Source organism: Typopeltis vanoorti, chromosome 15 (genome assembly GCF_054136105.1).
Source record: "Typopeltis vanoorti isolate ZY-2024b chromosome 15, IOZ_Tvanoo_1.0, whole genome shotgun sequence".
Classification (NCBI taxonomy): domain Eukaryota; kingdom Metazoa; phylum Arthropoda; class Arachnida; order Uropygi; family Thelyphonidae; genus Typopeltis; species Typopeltis vanoorti.
Window position 1 is genome coordinate 103,336,725 of NC_143563.1, and position 20,265 is coordinate 103,356,989.

Below are 20,265 nucleotides of genomic sequence, written 5' to 3' on the forward strand. Positions count from 1 at the left end.
TCCCTGTTTGAAATTGTGGTTGTTATTTGCAAGAGATCAAGTGTCTACGTTCCAAACATATATTAGCTTAATTGAAAAAAGGTAATATTTCAGCTAGAGAAGTAACCATGAACATTGAAACTCTTGTAAACAATTTAGAGTCCAAAAAAGTGAAGTGTTTGTAACCACTGCTGTCAAAAAAACAACTGTAGATTCAGGAGAAATGAATGAGGCTAAGATTTTTAAGGTAGTTGAGAATTTCTATGAAACCAGCTGAGCATATGTCAACAAGTGGAAGTGCAGTTTAGGAAACACTGAGAAGTTCAAGTGGGTGCTACTAAGGAAGACACCTGAATGGAAAGAAATACAGGACAGCCTGAGCAAGGAACTCATCATACGCACAGAAACAAAAGAAACTAGTGTATTCCATCAGTGGACCCTCATAAAATCTATAATTGTGAGGCAGTTAGATACATGGAATAAAGAAAGCATTCCTGTATCTTATAGATGGGTATACAGAATTTTTCTGAAATGAGCGAAAAACGCATAGACTTTCAAGACTTGTAATATTCTAGAATTTATTCTTTGTCTTGCAGGAAGTTCAGCACCTGTTGTCAGAATATTTTCTGTTATGAGCAGTATGTGGTCAAAGGAGAAATTTAGATTAAGTATTGAGACAATAACAAAATTGTGTTATAAGGTGTTGAAAGACCGAAATTTGCTGCATAAGGTCACTTCATCGGAGAAATACAGTCCGCCTCCACGTCTACCTAAATGGTAAGCTCAATATGTTTATGTAATAAAACTTTTTTTTTATCGTCTTACTTTTTCATGAATACAGAATATTACATAGCACCCGTCCCGTTTTTGCTATCTTAATGTCCCGTTTTTGTCTCAAGGAAATATGGTCAGCCTAGCCAAGAGTGACAATGTGTTTTGACGAACGGTCGGAAAATGAGTTTCAAACAGAGAGCTGCGATTGACTTTTGTGTTAAACTTGGTAAAAGTTTTACCGAAACGCATCAAATGCTTCAAAAAGCATACGGTGATGAATGTATATCCCGTACTCAAGTTTACGAGTGGTTTAAGCGATTTCAAAGTGGTCATGAGACGCTTGAGGACGACGAAAAGACGGGCCGTCCTAAAACTGGACTGAGCGAAGTTAACATCTAAAACGTTCGTGATGTGATTTCATAAATGAAAACCCGAAATAGTCCGTGAGATTGATTGAAGATGAATTGGGGATTCCAAAATCGAGTTTGGGCCTTCGTAAATTGAATTCGCGATTTGTTCCCCACAAGTTGACCGACGACCAAAAAATATATTGAATTGAACACTGCAAGGACTTCATTAAAACCGCTCGTAAGAAATATTCAAACCTCCTTGAAACAATCGTTACTGGTGACGAAACGTGGTGTTTTGAGTATGAGCCCGAAACAAAGCACGAGAGTGCTGAGTGGAGACCACCAGAAGAGGGGCATCCAAAAAAAAGTCGCTTGGAGAAGTCAAAAGTAAAACAATGCTGATTTATTTCTACGACTCCAAAGGCATTATCCACAAAGAATTCCTTCCGCCTGGCCAAACGGGCAATGGTAAGTTTTATTTCGAAGTTTTGAAGCGATTGATAGCGAGAATTCGTTGCGTACGGCATGAATATCGTGATGCAGGCAGCTGGTCACTGTTGCACGATAATGCACCATCTCATTGTTCGAACATTGTGACTGTTTTTGAGCAAAAACCAAGTTTGTGGGTTGGATCACTCGCCGTATTCACCTGATTTAGTACCTTGTGACTTCTTTCTCTTCTCCCCCCCCCCCGACTTCATTTGCCGATGAAAGGAAAGTGATACGACACCACTGAAAACGTACAAGCGGCAGTAACCACAACCCTCAACAGTATCCCAAAAACCGATATAAAAAAACTCATTTAACAAATTAATTGACCGTGTCGAAGCTGATGGAGAGTATATTGATTGATATACATGATTTGAATAATTATAATTGGCCTCTGTTTTATTATCTATCAAAAGTTCGGTTTCTTTTTGGACAGAGGGTGAATAAGGCACATCAGAGAAACCTTAGCAAGAAAAGATTAGAGATGCGAAAGATTATTTTCTAAAAAAAATCTGGGTAGCATTAATCACTCCTTTACGGTACCCCATTTTTGGCATTGAAAAGAAGCATGATGTGTCTACCTGTATGAGACTTTCTTTATACAGAAACTGCAGGCTATCCTCAGAGTGATCTGACATTAGGAGGTCCAAAGAATACATGGTAGTGATTAATATCCCAAATAAACTGGCTACATGTATACATAAAAAACTTAAAGCCAGTTTAGTTTGAAAATGTAAACTCGAATATAAATTTAGACCTAGATCTCAAATATATCATCGCCACACCTGAATACACGAAAGAGCGAAGATGATTTTGAAGAACAAATGTCAAATTCCTCTACATAGTAGGATGTAATTAAAAACCTGATCCGAAGTTTGCAAGAATAACAAATAATTTGCAAAATAAACAATTTTCTCACGTAGTTTAATCCGTTATTCGATTTTTATCAAAATAACTGTATTCCGATGAAATTATTTCGGCATATTCTGGCGAGATAAATAGACCGGTGGCACTGCTAATGATCACAAAAAATTATACTCACTCAAAACGTAGAATGAAGGTGAAGTTTTGAAGATATTCGGTGTATGACAAATACAAATGGGACAATATCTGTTTGTACAGCCCGAGCCCATTGAGGACGATGAACATGTGATGTTAGTAAAAACGAATTAGCAGAATAAAAGTGGGTACCATTGGAACATGGACTGAAAATGCTGGAAATTGGTCGCTCTTAATATATCCAAGGCATTTGATCGAATCTATCATTGAGGCGGTTTTACCAAGCTACCATCTTATGGCCATCTGCTTGCCCTTTGTGACTGGACTGGCAGTTACCTCTCTGGTGTTTCACTGCGTGTTACGGCGGTTTCCTCTCATCTGATTTCTGTAAATGATTGGGAATAGGTACCCCTGGGATCTAACCTCAAATTCCATCCATTCATTTGCTGATAACGGTACACTCCATTCCTCCTCTTAAGACATGCAAGAAACCTTGTGCTGATATGACTCAAGCTTCAAGATCTTCTATAACCAACTCCTTAAATGTATCTCTTCATCATTCTCGAGTTGGTGACAATTATCTAGTGAATTTCAAAACACAAGACTTTCTTATTTCTCAGGGGGAAAAAAAGGTGATTCACTATTTATTGCTTTTTATAACATTCCGATCTCTAGTCAAGATCTTCTTGAGATGACTTTCACATTTAGAATATCAAGGCACAAACACATCACTTCCATCCTAAGTTTTTTGAAGGCCGCGGAGGCCTTCAAAAAACTTAGGATCCTCTTTAATTCAAAACACTAGTCCTCTTTGTATGACTCCTGACCTTTTCTTACATTCGGGATGGTGCACCAAAACCTCCCTAAGAATGATCGATACTGCTGAGAAGAGAACAATCCGCTAAATAGAGGACTCCCTCTCTCTCTCTCTCTCGCACGCGCACACACCTTCTCATAGACGTTCTATTTCTGCATTTTTATAGGCATTTTCATGGGCGTTTCTCCACTTAACAAGCCACCATCATCCATTCCTCCTTCCTCTAATCGATTCCATATTTATCATGCTAACTTCTCATTCTCTTCTTTCATTCCATCTACCTCCATTGTCTAGAATAGCTGAAAACGTTTCCGCCGCTTTTCAAGAAACGCATTCCTTCTTTTTCTCCAGTAACTTGTCCACACATGGCATTGTTATGTTACAAGTTAATTTCATAACATACCATTACTTGACATAAAACGACTAATTACAAGGATTGAACTAGACGATTTTTAGAATTAAGAAATGGCAACTTAGAAATAGTGGCGAGGGTACTTTCTTTCATCAAGTGGTCGGAAGAACAGGGCATATTTCAAGACTGAAAAACGAGATGTTGTGATGATTGGGAGATAAAGATGGGGGGGGGGGTTAAAATTCATTTTAAATACAAGACATTTTATGAAAAAAATTTAGCACGCAGTTCTTCCTATTAGAGCCAAATCATTTATTACACACAATTTTTCTTAAAAATTTATTTGTTAATGAGTAATTTTAAATGTTTCTAATAGAAAGACCTGTGTGGTAAATAGCTTTGTTTACAAAATGTGTTGTATTTAAAAATTAAAAACATTTCATTTAAAAAATAATAATAATAATAAAACTATCTTTACGTGCAGAATCCAAAACAGTCGCTGTGATACCAATGAGTTCAAAGAAAAATTCAAAGAAAAATTCAAATTCAAAGAAATATCTACATTGAGAATGGAAATATGATGAACTACTGAGGAGAATATAAAAAATTCGAATGGCAGATTGGAAACTTCCTGGCACTAGGAACTCGAACTATTAATAATGCATAGCACTGCGGATAGTTCGAGATCATTCGAACATCCACACCACCGTCTGAGAGTGGAGTATAAATAGACTGTGAAGTAAATGAATGAATAATGAATTAAGCAGAACGACCAAGGAAGTGGCTATGGAAGAGATATAAGCAGAAACTCAATCAGTAATTGCATGATGTAGTATAAAGATAGAATACGTATTTGTGAGTTTTTGTACTTTATTTTAATTTTCCGTTATTGCGTTATACTCACTCCTAACACAGCGAAATACTGTAACTGTGATTCTCTAAGAAATCAACCAGGTAGCCGCGATGAATGCAAAAATTTCATAAAACTGTAATGGTGGTGGTAGGGAGAATGGGTAAGATCTCCAAAAGTCTAAAGACTGCTGCTTGTTTACCAACGGTAAATGTGCGAGTAAATAATCAGCGAAAACAAATCAAAATATAAAACCACTTAAAAAAAAAAAAAAAAAAAACACCGTTGTTATCAAAAATTGTTTTAATTAATTATTAGAATGATCTCTTATTCTGAAGGAAATTATCAGTGTACACAAACTCACGGACGATTACTCTATGTGAAATGTTATTTTCAATTATAATAGAAATTAAGATAATGGAGGTGTCATGTAATAATAATAATAAAGACACTTGTTCTATAGACATTTTAAATTTAAAAACAGCATATATATATATATATATATATATATATATATATATATATATATATATATATATATATATATATATATATATATATATATATATATATACACATATAAATATATGCATAATTTATCGATTTCTGCATTTCCTCTACTAAGAGTAAGTTAGGGTTTATCTACTCTCATTGTATTACGGGAAAATGGAGGGAGAGGAGAGAAAAAAGGAGGTCTCGGCTGATGAGTAGTAATCAATGTGTACTTCATTCAGTTGCGTAACTGCTTGTATACGATTGGTTCTCCAATAAAATAAACCGAAATAAAACTATACTATTTTTCATAATATAGGTGGTAATATTCAGTATCGTACAATACGTAACTAAAGATAGTCTTTTCATAATGATAGTGTTTTCATTGTCCTTTCGCAAATCGATTTAAGCACTTAAATTCCTTAATTTATGCGGCTCATTTTAAATGAGATAATTCTTACAAAATTCATAATATCGAAATATGGAAATTCTCATCCATATGTTAGTCCTACTGCCTAAAAAACATATTAGAAATAATATTATTGATAACTGCATCACATTCGTTCCATTCAATTTATAAATGCTATGCATCATTTTAAGTGCAAGTTCATTGTATTAACATAGGATGCTGCATGAAAAGTATTCCGGACAAAATAAATATTGCAAGGAGATCTTCACTTAGCCATAGACTAGTACAAAACGATCAACACAGTTTATTTGTGCCAAAGGAAAATACAATAACACGTCGGCAGCCATCAAAATCGCAGCCGGCGTTTAGCAGACGGCCGCCTGTCAACCGACCTCTTAGGATCCATATTGGATATGTGGTAATTTCTAAACGGCATTTCACAAAGTATGCTCATTTCTCAGGTATTTAATTTTCTAACAGACTTATCGAAAAGTAAAATAATTTGAAACTTACGGAAAAACTTCGCCTCTGCTTTGCTTGAACTCGGGATAAGTATTGAGACATTCTCTTCAGCTGTAGTGAAGCCACACAACTGCAAAGAAATGAGTGATAAAAGCGCCATCTCTTGTTCGCATGATCAACCGAGGCGTCCGCGAAGATCGGAAGTTAATAGCATCATTCCGTGATGTTGTTCACGAGAAAAAAAAAAAGTAATATTAAAGCTCGTGTTCAAGCAAAAAAAAAGAAAAAAACAAGCGGTAAAATATAAAATATTATAAATGTGCAGTCAAACAACAAAAGAACAATTCTAAACCTAAAGTATGTTTGGTTAATAAAATTAAAAATCCGGTTTTTTTTTTGTTCTTTTTTTTACGTGGGGGGGGGGAGAGCTTCATGCCAGTGATTGAGCAAGTGAACGAGAGCGTATAATACGTTTTTCCGCAGAACATAGAAAACTGAATTCTCGTATTTCATGCTGCATACAAACCATCTCGAAGCAAAGTTTTGTGTTTACTTAAGCGTATTTATATTAATTAAATCCTCTGGAACTGGTATTACTCTGGCATTCTGAATAGACAGATTTTACTGAAATTTGGCAGTTAGAATAGTCACAAAAATCTCCTGCGTCGCCCTAATTTTTGCTTCAATTAGCCCAGCTGCAGGAACATAAAAGAAAACAGGTGTAGGGATTGGAATGAATTGCCTGAGAGTGTGGTGAGTGCAGGGACAGCGAATGCATTTAAGTCGAGTTATGATGAGCTGTGCATGTGAGAGTGGGACCATGATGAGTATCTTGACTCCATGGAAGTCTGTTGTTGTTGTTGATGATGATGATAAATGATATATTACAATAACTCTATTCTGACTAGATGAAATGTAATAAAATTTGAGAACTCAGATATATACAAAAATATGTGTTTGTCAATATTCAGTTGAATGAGATCCTTTCGATTGACATTCTTTTGCAAATCAATTCCAGCTGATATGAATAATGTTTTGCAAATCTGTAAGAAGCTAGTCGTCTTCACCCTTATCCACCAATCATCAACAATCTAGTTCATTGTTATTGATGACTTTCAAGAAATCAAAGCAAGAGAGTATGGTAGATAACTGCCACCATCTCGTGATCCTAAAGCCCCGACACTCATATTTTTCTCTGAAATAGTATAGTTCTACTGTTGATTTTTCTGAGATATTGTGTTAAAAATCCGAGTTTTCAGGGGGGGGGGGAATACTACTTGTCCTTGTCAAAGATCAATAAACTCGCAAAACATTTTAAAAAGTTCCTCTAGTAAGCGACTACAATCAAATCTTTAATTGTATTTCTCCTGGTGTTCTAAGATGATAGTACACACTTGTTTACAGATCTACTCCAAAATATCAAATAATAAATAAAATAATTAAATCTTCTAACATCTCTCATCCTCAAAGGAACCTTGCAGAACTCCTTCTGTCCCAGCTTTAAAAATCAGCAAGCATCCAGATTCCACCCTTAGTTGTCACAGATAGTTGAGTTCATCATTACAGAAGATTTGCAGATATAAACAGACGAAAGAATGTCATCTCGTTTTGCTAATACTAAAGGTACAACTTTTTTCTGGGTTGATGGACTAAAATCCCGGTTTTCTGGGAGAATAAACATACCTGCACTAAAGATTGACTAAACTGATACTTAGCTGAAAAATAGCTCTAAAATAATCCTCTAGTTGGCAAGCAAAATGTAATCGCTAATGGTCTTTCTACACTGGCCATCTAGATAATGAAAGATTGCGCAGACTGCTTGCTATGGTGGGTTAAACTAATTAGGATAAATCACATACATGCTGCAGCATTACTAATTTGGCAACCCTATCCTAGCCTGATAATGGTGAAAACAAAATTTTAAAAAATTCATAATAGAATATCTCATTGCTGTAAATCAGTGGTTCTCAAACGTTTTACCTCTGAGCCCAGCCTGACAAGAGAAAACACTGTCAGCACCCCCCCCCCCCCCTGCCGGAATATCTAAATAGAAGTCATACTAAATTTGACGTTCTATTGTTTATTTTGTCTTTTCTACATACTACTTAACAGTTTTTGACACAAAATAATTAAAGTATCACAATATTAGACCTACAATAAAAATTTGTTTTAACGCTTGCGATTTACCAAAATATGTACTGAAATGAAACAATATTACTAACAAGTATTTAATTTTTCTCTGTAAAAATAATCAAACATATATGTCAAAGTCTAATGTGATGGATGGGCCTGCTTTTGAGAACAAAGTTTATCAAAACGTGGTGTAATATCAGAAATGGCCACTCTGAGTTCTTTAGCAATATTTAGTCTTGAACGATACTTCGACTTCATAGCTGTTAAAGCAGAAAAGTCTTTCTCGTATAAATAAATTGTTGCGAAAGGAGTAAGGATCTTCAATGCTTTTATGCTTTTTTGGCTCAAAGTTGGGAATTCCTTGCCAATAAAACCTGTATCATCAAACGTTTTTCTTTCTGTATTTTTATTTGTTGTTATTTTTAAAACAGATTTAGGGCAGTTTTAATTTTTATCTTTAGGAAAGTATGCCGCTCCCCCTCTTTTCAAGCTATTCGCGCGCCCCTGGGGGCGCGCGAATAGCTTGAAATTAGGATAAATCACATAAAATAGCTGGGGTCATGCCCCACAGTTTGAGAACCACTGCTGTAGATGATAGCCTGCTCTTATGGTCGGTGTACCGACCATATAGTACTGAGAACTTTCTACTAAGTGCCTGAAGTTGAAGACTGATTGTAAATTAAAGTGTTCATTTATTACAATATTGGGAACTGGTTGACCTATAGTCCTCCTTTAATCATATTGATTCAGGCTTGTTTGCTGGGGTATTTTGTTCTTTAATATTCTATATCTTCCTCTTTTGATAAATTTCATTGTTAATGTGTTATTCCTGTCTGTTCATAAAAAATATGGTCAGATGTAATGACCATAGTTTTTCCAATGAATTGCATGATTAGAAACGCTTGATTTCCCATATGTATTACTTCTCATGTAACATTTGTGTTCTCATTTTCGTATTGGTACTGTGCATTCTGTTTTAACTGTATACGGTAAGATATTGAACCCTTTGGTGCACTGCTGGTGGAGCATGTTGAGTAAAGAATCCTTAAAGGAGTTGCAGAATAAGTTTTTTTAATTTCGTACAGAAGTTAATATATTATTAAGATAAATGATATCACGTTCTGCTTTTTCATCCCATTCCTTTTGAGATAAATACACAAAAACCTTGCCACCTGTTGAAACTGCACTGAAGCTTTTTGGTCTCTTGCTAAAGTTATTAATTGCAAAATCGTCCTTGCCATGGTCCTATCTAGCTCACATACAGATGGCACCATGATAACATCACTAGACAAAGCAAACTTTTGATGACAAGACTTAAACAGTTGAAAGACTGATGTCTTCCAATTGTTCCATCTATACCAAGAACACTTAGCTCACTACATAACCCTTTCGATCTTTTTCCAGAAGGACATCCAATAAACTCTCAGTAATCTAGATTTTTATGACTCTAGTTCAGATGGTATACTTGTGCTCTAAAATTGATAAATATCCTGTCTTGAATATACAAGCTATCATACTAATATGAAATCATTTGATATAAAATCAAAGTTAGCGAACAAACTTCTTATCGTCAACTTAGCATAAAATTCTTCTTACTGAATTACCATTATATGGTAACTTGGCAAAAAGGATTTTATGCAGGATTTTCCCGTCTGGTCATTTATTGCGTGTCATAGTGAATGGTTTCCTCTCTTTCAGACTTGGGTGTCAATGATGGAGTTCGCCCAAGTTCTATTCTTTCTAATAGACTTCTTTCTGCAAATAGACTTCTCTCACTAACCTCAATATCTATGATTCCTTGATGATAATGTACAGCATTCCTCTTGCTCATTCAACAATCCTTGCAGCGCTCAAATCATTCGATTTTTATGGTTTTAAGCACTGATCTCCTCATCATTCTTAAGTGATGTGAAGAGAATCTAGTGAATTTTAATTACCGAACCCTATCTTATTCCCCAGAAGAAAGCTCTTACTTCATTGTCCCTTACTCTCGATAATATTCTAGCCTCCACACAAGACCCAGTTTTTTCTTCTTGGGTTGATTTTCACATCTTACCTATCCTAGCACAAACATATCAATAGCCTTCTCAGCCTCAAAAACTATGTCCTTCCTCTTTCCAAATCCACCCAACATTAGAACTCCGTTCTCACATTTGGGACGCTGCACTAAAATTTGGGACGCTCCACTATCATTCCTCCACTTCTTTAAACATGCAACAACACAAGCAACTGCTGAGCAACATTCAAATATAGTTCGTCTTCAAAGTTAGCGAACCAACTTCTTATCTTTCTCTTTCATTCCATCTACCTCTGTTTTTGGTCTTTCCTATATAATTTTCCTCAATGACTAAAACCTCCACTGTTCAAGAAACACATAAACATTTATTCTTTTTTGCCTATAAACGACATAAGTGTACTATAAGTTTTGTATTCTCTTCTATCTCGAAATCATACAAAAACGAAATGTACAGAAAAGCCGTGGACTTCGTGTATATTAAAAATTTTCCTCGAGCATTTTTCTCTATTATTATTATTATTATTATTATTATTATTATTATTATTATTATTATTATTATTAACATTAACATTAACATTGCTTATAAATGTTTTGCCGGTTACTTTTTTTTTCTGTTTTGCACTTGCCCACCAGAGTTTGTTATTGTTGTTGCTTTTTTAAAAAAAGTTTATGATACTTAGTTGCTGTGTTCGGTAGGAGAATAAATGTGTTGACTTTTCGGTGACATTGAAATGTGAATAGCTAGAAGGGCAATGTGTGAGAGTTTATACAGTTTAATCAAGATATTGAAATTCGCTCTGGTCTCTAGTTTCACTGAAAAATTCTGCACGTTCATGTTATTTGTTTAGGTGGGTGATGATTAAGGTTTAGCGGCTGCGTAACAAAATAATGATTTCATTCTCAGTATATCTGAGCCAGACATTGAATTTTAGAGTAGCTGAATCTTCTACAGAACTCAAAAGTTCTGTAAAAGTTGGGAGAGGGTATCGTAGTGGGACAAAGGCCGTTTTGTGTGTGTGTGTGGGGGGGGTATTTTGCTACCCGAATAACTAGAAAATGAAATCTCTGTCGGAGATTTGTCCCTTAAAAGGAAAATAATGTTGGTGATTGGGACATTCATTAAAAGGGCAAATACATAGCAATCGAAAATTGTCTAATAAATCTTCATTGCTGAGCACTATATTCTTAATTATGTATTAACCACGTGTGTTTTTATTATATGAAAGGAAAAAATCTACTAACTCGTATGTCACTGCTAGTTTCTTGGTAAGTGATAAACAGATTATCAGTTTTTCTGACTGGGCAGCAGTCCTGAGCTGTAGGACTACAGACATTTGTAAAGTAGCTGAATCCAATATTATGTGTACCGATACCAAAATAGGATTATAGCCATCAAAATAAGGAATCCGCATTGATTAAACTTTTTTGCTTAATATCCAATGGTATATAATATCCAATTCAGAATGTTTTGTACCACCTAAAAATATTAAATTAAATTAATTCCATTCAAATAGCTATAGATTTAATTTTTGTTTCACTTTATTTTAATTTATTTTATTTCTAATAAAATGAAAATAAAATAAAAGACGCTATGATGAATGATGGATGGCTAACTTTGTAATGCTGCAAATATGTATTAGCGAGATGTACTTAGGTTTGTGTCATTTTGTAGTAAATTGCCACTTCATGTAACCTTCGCATTGAATAAAAATTTAATGCGAAGATTGAAGAAACGCCGAATAATTAAGCTTATTTTATCCTAAATTAAAATGAGTACTCCAACAGTGTAGTATTTTTTTTTGTTACTCTTTCATAATGAATTTTGAACAGCGCATAACAATGAAGAAAATAAACGTATTTCACTTTGTTCAGTCGTTTCTTTTTGGGTTTTGTAACGAAAAAGTATCCAAAACAAAATTATATATCTAGAGTGCATAAGCCAAAAATGGGGCAATAGTTCATAAACGTGTTGTGACTTTTGACACAATTCTGGAATTTTTACAAAACTGCCAATACTCAGTGGAGTTATTTGTATAGTGTTAGTTTATCACAGTCATCTTGATGGTGCTCGAGTAAACTGAATTATAGATAATTTTAAACTGAATTACATATAAAAAAAAATTAAAACAACCTACTAGTTGATGTTTTTTGCTCATACAGGATTTGCAATAAAGTAATTTTAGCGTCGGAACCGCTCATATGTTAAACACTGACGACAAACGAATATATTAGTAATAGGATATTCGATTTTTTGGGTAGAACTATTTGAAATATTATGATGTCATTCACCTGTACAAGAAAATTGGAATAAACGAAAAAAAGATGGCCAACATAATTTTCAATCAATGAGAACATAGATCAGAGGAAAATCTAGAAAAAGGTATGCTAATATTCTGAAATCGCAATTCCAACATTCAATCTGTAGTTGCTAGTACAAATACAGGTTGAGACTTAGATAGGTTGACTTGTATTTAGAATATCCTCTGTGTGAATATGGAATCAAAAATATGGAAATTAAAGAAGGGACTGATCGGTCTAATTCCGCTTAGAGGAATATGAACTAACTATGTCTGGTTTATTTTAATTTATTATTATTATTTTTAGAACTCATCAAAAGATAACTCACTTATATCTTGTATCTCAATCAGAAGAGATACAAGAGATAACAAGCATTTTTAGTGCCAATAGAAGAGTTAACTATATATATATATATATATATATATATAAGATTAATTTTTAAAAAAATGAAAAAATACTTAACCCAACCACGGTACAAATGTACTATAGATGTATAAATAGAAGCCTTTGGTAGGCAGTAGCCACATAAAAAAAAATTTAAAAAAAAACAGTACAGTTCAGCATCACAACGCTGATTTAATTAAATACATGAAATTATTTTTGTATCTAGAAATAAATAACAATGTAAGTGTTAATATTTGCTTTACTTTTGCTGTTTTCATAAATAATAAGTCATTTGGTACTGATCAGACTTCCAACACGTATACACAAACACACAAGCGCTAGCACGCACACAAGAACAACAATAATAACAATTTAAAAAAAATGCTGAGAAATTGCTTTTCAAGTCAGTGATTTAAAGCATTGATAATTAATCTTGTTCTTGCTGTGTACGATTACAAACTTGAAAGATACTTTTATTTGTATACATACTCGTAAACCGAATATTTAATTTGATGTTCCTTATTTGACATTGTTACTAATAAGATACGTTAATAAGATCCATTTTGCTAGTTTTGGTTTATTTCTTTACTTCAATAAGTGTGTTTATTTATTTTTATTTTGATACAATTTCACTCATGAAAGTCTGCAAAACCTACAGTAGCGCAGAGCCTTGTATGGAAGTGATTAGGGAGAGAGAATGTCTTTGGAAAAAACGGCGCGAAGTAATTTGTTCCACATAACAAAGGTAGTGAAATGTAGCTCGATATTTTCAGGCCGAACTGTATATGAACGTTGACCAGCAGCTACTTGTTTTTGCATATTTAGAGAAAAGTATCAAACTATTTCTGGATAGCATCAAACATTCTAAGGTTGAGAATATTTGAGATTTATATAATATTAGAAGTTGCATATTAGAAATAGTGAACTGTATTTTGGTGGCATTGAAATTCACGAGATCATTTTTACCCAGCCCTACTTTCATCCCAGCTTTCCACCTATACGTAAATAATATTTTCTTATTAACTTGAAATCCTAAAAACAGTTTTGAAGATGATGGTGCACTATTGCTCTTTTCATTTCACAAACATTGTAGTGCTACGATATTCCAAGCTACATTGTATAAGATTCTCCATAACAATTCCTTAAACAAGATATCCTTGTCATATTTTAGTAAGATCAGGGCAACGTTGGTAAGTCAATGCTTCTAGAACACGGTACTATCATTAATAACAATCAAAAAAAGATTTTGCCATTTCACCTTAACATTTGATAATATCTAGATCTCCATTCTAGATCAGATTATTTATCTTCTTTGGCTGATTAACACTGTCTAGTCTTCCATGGCATAAGCCTATCACATGCATAGCATCCTCTACTTCGAAAATATAGGTGCCCTTTTCCGCTCAAGATATTACTTCTCGCCTGTACAACTTTTAACAATGCATATTTGCTTAACTTTAGACCACTAAGAACCAGTGGCGGTCCGTACATAAGCACTGCGCCACTGCAGCACCCCCAAGGAAAAAAGGAAAAAAATAAATTTTGTTTGTTTTTAGAAATAATAACAATGCTTATACAACATTATATAAATGCAATACAACATGTTAAAGGTTACAGCTTATGTTTTGACATTGATTGAATAGTTAATAATTGGAATTGTTCGATTAACGCTTTAGATTACGAAACAAATGCACTGCGATCTAACGCCAATATTCGTTTGCTCTTGTCATCGCACGTTATGCCATTCCCAACTGTAACTACTCAAACGGCAGTGTATTTTTAGTACGTTTACGTGCCTTATATCTGTGAGATATGAAACGTTTATTATTGGTGCGTGTGCGTGGTGAACTATTTTTTGTAAATCTTATTTTATTTTGTTAAAATAACATATAATTATTTATTTATTATAGATACAAGGCTGAATTATGACGAGTGTCACTGTTGAAAATATGAAAAAAATAATATTTTATCAATTATCGTTACAGGAAACAAATGCACTGCGATGTAACACCAATATTCGTTTGCTGTCGTTGCACGTTACGTCATTAGATACACTGCTGCTTATGCAGTATATCTTATGGCTGCGCTCGTTATTTCTGTGAGATATGAAACGTTTATTATTGGCGCGTGTTCGTGGTGAACTATTTTTTTGTAAATCTTACTTTATTTTGTTAAAATAACATATAATTATTTATTTATTGTAGATATAAGGCTGAATTATGACGAGTGTCACTTGAAAATAATTATATTTTTTCAATTATCGTTCACAAAACAAATGCACTGCGATCTAACGCCGATATTTGTTTGCACTTGTCATTATTGTTGATACGAAACTTTTATTATTGGTGTTTGTTTGTGGTGAGGATCAAATATTTTTAATAAAGCAATTTTTATTATGTAAATTTATTTATTAATAAATTCGTTACTGATTAAGAAAAAAAAGTTTTTTTTTTTAATATGCATCACCCCCACTTAAAATTTTCACCGGCCGCCACTGATAAGAACATATTTGCTTAACCTTAGAACACTGAACTACTTATTCACTCCAATCGCTTTCCCTGATAAATGTTCTGTTTCTGCCTTTTCTAAAGTTATTTTTATGGGTGTTGTTCTATCATCATTCATCTTCTTTTCCTAAACACATGAGCAATTGCTGTTCAACATCCGTTCACTGTGCAGCTTTTTAAAATCTAGTAAATTTAAATTTTCATGCTCCTCTTTCATTCAGTCAACTAATGTTCTTTGAAACAGTCCTTAAGTCTCAATAACAAAATCACATCCTCCAGTTGTTCAAGAAATATATCGATAGATTTCTTATTCTTTTCTTTAAACACTTGCCTCAACATATCACCAACGTTCTGTAGGTTTTGTAATCCTTCGTGTTTGAGAGTGACATAAAAATGTGAAAATTCGTTCCTTTAAAAGTGGGATAATTGATGCATTGTATTAATAATATGAGCATGTGTCTGCAGATCCGCAGACTTTATTTTCTTTGCAATTAAATGAAGTTATTTTATCAAGGCTGAATGAAATTGAAATATTTTGATTGGTTAAAATTTCAAAAAAAGAAAAAACTATGAACATGATTTATTACAATACCTTAGATGCTAGAAGGAGAAAGATGTGACTATCGATGATGTAAAGATTTTTCAATTCTGTAATCTGAATTCATTGATTAACAGCTGGAAAGAAGAGGCGGGGGGGGTGTATTTTTAAGAGAAACGTTTACACGAACAACATGTAACTTTATTAAATGTTAACCAAAAGTGGAAATTTTTCCTGAGCTACTCAGAATTCTAAATCTTGTTCCGCATGAATCGGCATCACTGATAAGTAAGAAACTGACGGATAGTCAATTATACTTGACAAGAAATTATATTCTTATACCTAAATCCTTTATCCAATAGCGGACCAACAAAAGTTTTGCTCGTGTTCTCGATTAGGCTTAGTTTTGTATAGAAACTGTTGACTTGACATCAGATTATTTCAGTATCCCATAATGCACGGCACATCGCTTTAGGACGCGCATACTGCTATGTGTTGTGGAAATGTATCATCCAGACCGGTTTCGACCGTTACTCAGGTCTCTTCGGTCACAGTTAGACCAGTACTGATACTGAGAACTATTATCAATGTGCAGAAGTCATATTTTCCAAATACAAATAGCAAAATATTACCATATTATTATTAAATTACTCTGGATAAGAAATAGTTGTAGCAAGTTTTTGTATCCAGTTGTAGTAGGTCGACAACTTCTACGTACAAGCCAAGCAGCGCAGCTATCCATGAAGACTTTTCACAGGCAACCAATTGTTTCCTCACAATTAGCGGGTGAACGATTAAAACAAGAATCAGTGGCAGCCAGTGAAAATTTTAAGTGGGGGAGTGCTGCATATAAAAAAATAAAATAAAATAAAAAATGAAAACTTTTTTTCTAATCAGTAACGAATATATTAATAAATAAATTTACATATTATAAATTGTTTTATTAAAAATATTTGATCCTCACTACGAACAACACCAATAATAAAAGTTTCGTATCAATAGCAATGACAAGTGCAAACGAATATCGGCGTAATTAGATGGCAGTGCATTTGTTTCGTGTAACGATAATTGAAAAAATATAATTCTTTTCATATTTTCAACAGTGACACTCGTCATAATTCAGCCTTGTATCTATAATAAATAAATAATTATATGTTATTTTAACAAAATAAAATAAGATTTACAAAAAAAAAATGGTTCACCACTCACACGCACCAATAATAAGCGTTTCATATCTCACAGAAATAAGGAGCATAAACATACTAAAAATACACTGCCGTTTGAGCAGTTACAGTTGGGAATGACGTAACGTGCAATGACAAGAGCAAACGAATATTGGCGTTAGATCGCAGTGCATTTGTCTCGTAATCTAAAGTGTTAATCGAACAATTCCAATTATTAACTATTCAATCAATGTCAAAACATAAGCTGTAACCTTTAACATGTACTGCATTTATATAATGTTGAAAGTATTGTTATTATTTCTAAATACAAACAAAATTTAATTTTTTCCTTTTTTCCTTGGGGGTGCTGCAGTGTCGCAGTGTTTATGTAAGGGTCGCCACTAACAAGAATATAATTTCTTGTCAAGTATAATTTACTTTCTAGCATAGGAACATAATAAAATATTAAATTCTAATTTCATTTTTGGAATAAAATTGATTAGATTCTATTCCAAAAAGGATCTTTATTTGAACAGGCTACATTCTGCCAGCGACATAACCAGGCTTTTAGTGCCGTTCAGAAATTCCTAGCTAAGACAGTTTTATCGTGTGCAAATTTCAATAATTGGTAAAATATCCTAACAATCAGTGGTGTAGCTAGAACTTTTGTCGTCCGGGGTAATCCCTGAGTTTGCCGCCCCTCTCAATGTACACCAAAAATACTACAAAAAGTCAAAACGACGTATACGGAAATAAATTAAAACACTGTTTATTTTTGAAGTAAAACTTTAATTTCAACATTCTAAAATGTTATTTTCTTGCTTTTCTGTTAGCAAAATTGTCGATGACATTGGCGAAGTCTATTTCATAGTAATATAAGTAATTCTTAATCATTTTTATTTAGAAAAACTCCTCTCCCAACTAGCAACACTTACAGCAAATGTGAGGCAAATTAGCAGTAGTATTACAAGATTTCGAAATTAGTTCTGGAGACTGTATTTTAGAATTAACTGCAAAAGTTAAAAACGGTTCAAAGTGCCACCCGATGCTGACCGCCCCCTCCACCCTCCTAGCTACGCCTCTGCTAACACTAACGCTCTTCTGACATGGACATCCCCTGGCCAGGGCTATCGCCAGATTAGATCGCGCCCTGAGGCAAACAATTAAATATCACCCCTGATGGATTATAAGACAAAAATATAAGAAAATGTCCAATTGCCATTTTGTTTTTATTACCAGAGAAACATTAATGGAAAATGATTACATAATAATATTAATTGTTTGTTCTACGGGGATATCGCACAATAAAACTGTTTTTAAGCTTTTCTAAATTTAAATTATAAGTTATGTCCGCCTTTATCGATATAGTTGATAGACCAACCAATCTTTCTTAGGTCATTGCTGTTCGCAAATAATTTTTAATCAGTTTAAATTTAGAAAAACTTTTTTATGCACTTGCTACGCTAACAGGAATTGTTAGCGTAGCGACTGCGCCTACCGCAATATGGCTGAACGAGCACCCTTATTAAGCCGTGCCGTGAGGGAGGCTGTCTCTATGCTATACCCTGTCGACGGTACTGCCCCTGGTAACTTCCCTAATGATAAAGCCTTTGCATTCTGCTATGGAAGTATATCATAGCAGAATGTAGATATGAGCATGTGTTTACCTATTTGGATATACTTTCAGCTACATTAGAAACAAAAATCACATTTGGATGAAGATATCAAATGGAAATGATCAAATGGCAGTGATCAAATGGAAATGTTCCTTATCCGAGTCAATCAGAAGTGAAACGAGCATTAGACAATTTAAAAATGCTTTAAAGTAACTTTGGACGCCTGTATGGATTTAGATACGGAAAAGTATGACCGGATGAGCTATCTGTTTAGCTAAATTTCAAAAATACAAAAGAGCTGTAATAAGCATTGCCAACCTGGTTGGCTAAGGGATTAGCATAACCTGACAGACTGCTGGTTCGAATCCTGCTGCAGGTATGGATAGTTGGAGGCCTGAATTGGCTTAAAAAAGTTTCTGGTTTGGTCTGTAGAGAAGGGTTCATGGTTATGTAAAAAATAAATTATATAAAACAACAAAAAATAAAATAAAGAATACTTTTGTATTAGGTTTCCAAAGTATTCAAAATATGAATATATATTATACGTCTCTTCTCGCTGTAATCATCAACTGTCATCGTATATCTCGGGGAACCATTTTTCTTTCATTCAGATGTACGAAAATCGAAGACATTTCTGAGTAGAAGAGCGAACTACTGCAATTGGAACTGTGGGGGGATTAATTCCAGGTTTGTTTTAAATATAATGAACTTCAATTTTATTGGGAAACTATTCATGAATCAATTTTTATTCCTATAGCAGACATTTCAATTAATATTGATTTTTGAATAAAAATATTCAAACGCTTTAGAATACCATTTATACAAAATACATTGATCTTTCTGCCAGGCGGATTGATTGCATGCGGAAGGCGTCAGTTGGCCTTCGCTGTCCTGCTTTATAAAAACGAAGAGAATCGAAGAATGATGCACAGTTTTTATCATGGAGCACAAAGGGAGATGCATAACTGCAAATTGAAGCGTAAATGCAAACATATGCGAAGCAGGAGGGGGGGGGGGGAGAATTGACAAGCAGTTGTAAAACAGGTTTGTTTTCAACAGGTCCTTAGATATATATCACTTAACTAATACACTTCACTAGCAGTGTAATTTTTCTCGCCTTTACTGACATTAAGCTGAAGCTGTTATCCAGTTTAGTGATCTACGAGTAATAAATCAAAACAAAAATACTATAATAAATACCTGTAATTAACAATCTATAATTAATAAATACCTATAATTAACACTGGTAAGTAGAACAAATGATTATACGAAATCTTTATTTCTTCCTTTTGGTGTTAAAAACACGGGGGTAGGGAAATAAATATTGATAGGTTATCCCTGTGGAAATGGCATTCGCTTCCATAGTGCTAGGTCGAAGGAAGACAGTTCTAAGTTCGATTCTAGTCGCCGTCTGGAGGAAATTTTTCTAGGCCTTCTTTTAAGCAGGTTCTCGAGTTGGTCGATCTTTAGGAAGGGAGTTTTAAAGCCAGGCAACTCAAGAAAATCATTATTTCAAATACCAATGTATGATGTTATGTATGACCTAACACTATTATTATGACCACGAGATGGCAGCATTTGTCTGCCGTATCCTTTTATCCTGATGGCTTTGAATCATTGATAACTATGGGCAAAC

General features: G+C 34.0%; 1 protein-coding gene across 1 annotated transcript in view; it reads right to left on the minus strand.

The window, feature by feature from the left end:
* LOC150099042 (growth arrest-specific protein 2-like) overlaps positions 1-6,176 on the minus strand; it is a 196,458-nt gene extending 190,282 nt beyond the window's left edge. The window contains exon 1 of the mRNA XM_090404982.1: positions 6,025-6,176. Within this exon, the coding sequence (XP_090261108.1) occupies positions 6,025-6,075 (51 nt within the window). The 5' untranslated portion in view covers positions 6,076-6,176. The remainder of the gene's footprint in view (positions 1-6,024) is intronic.
* Between the last annotated feature and the right edge of the window lie 14,089 nt (positions 6,177-20,265).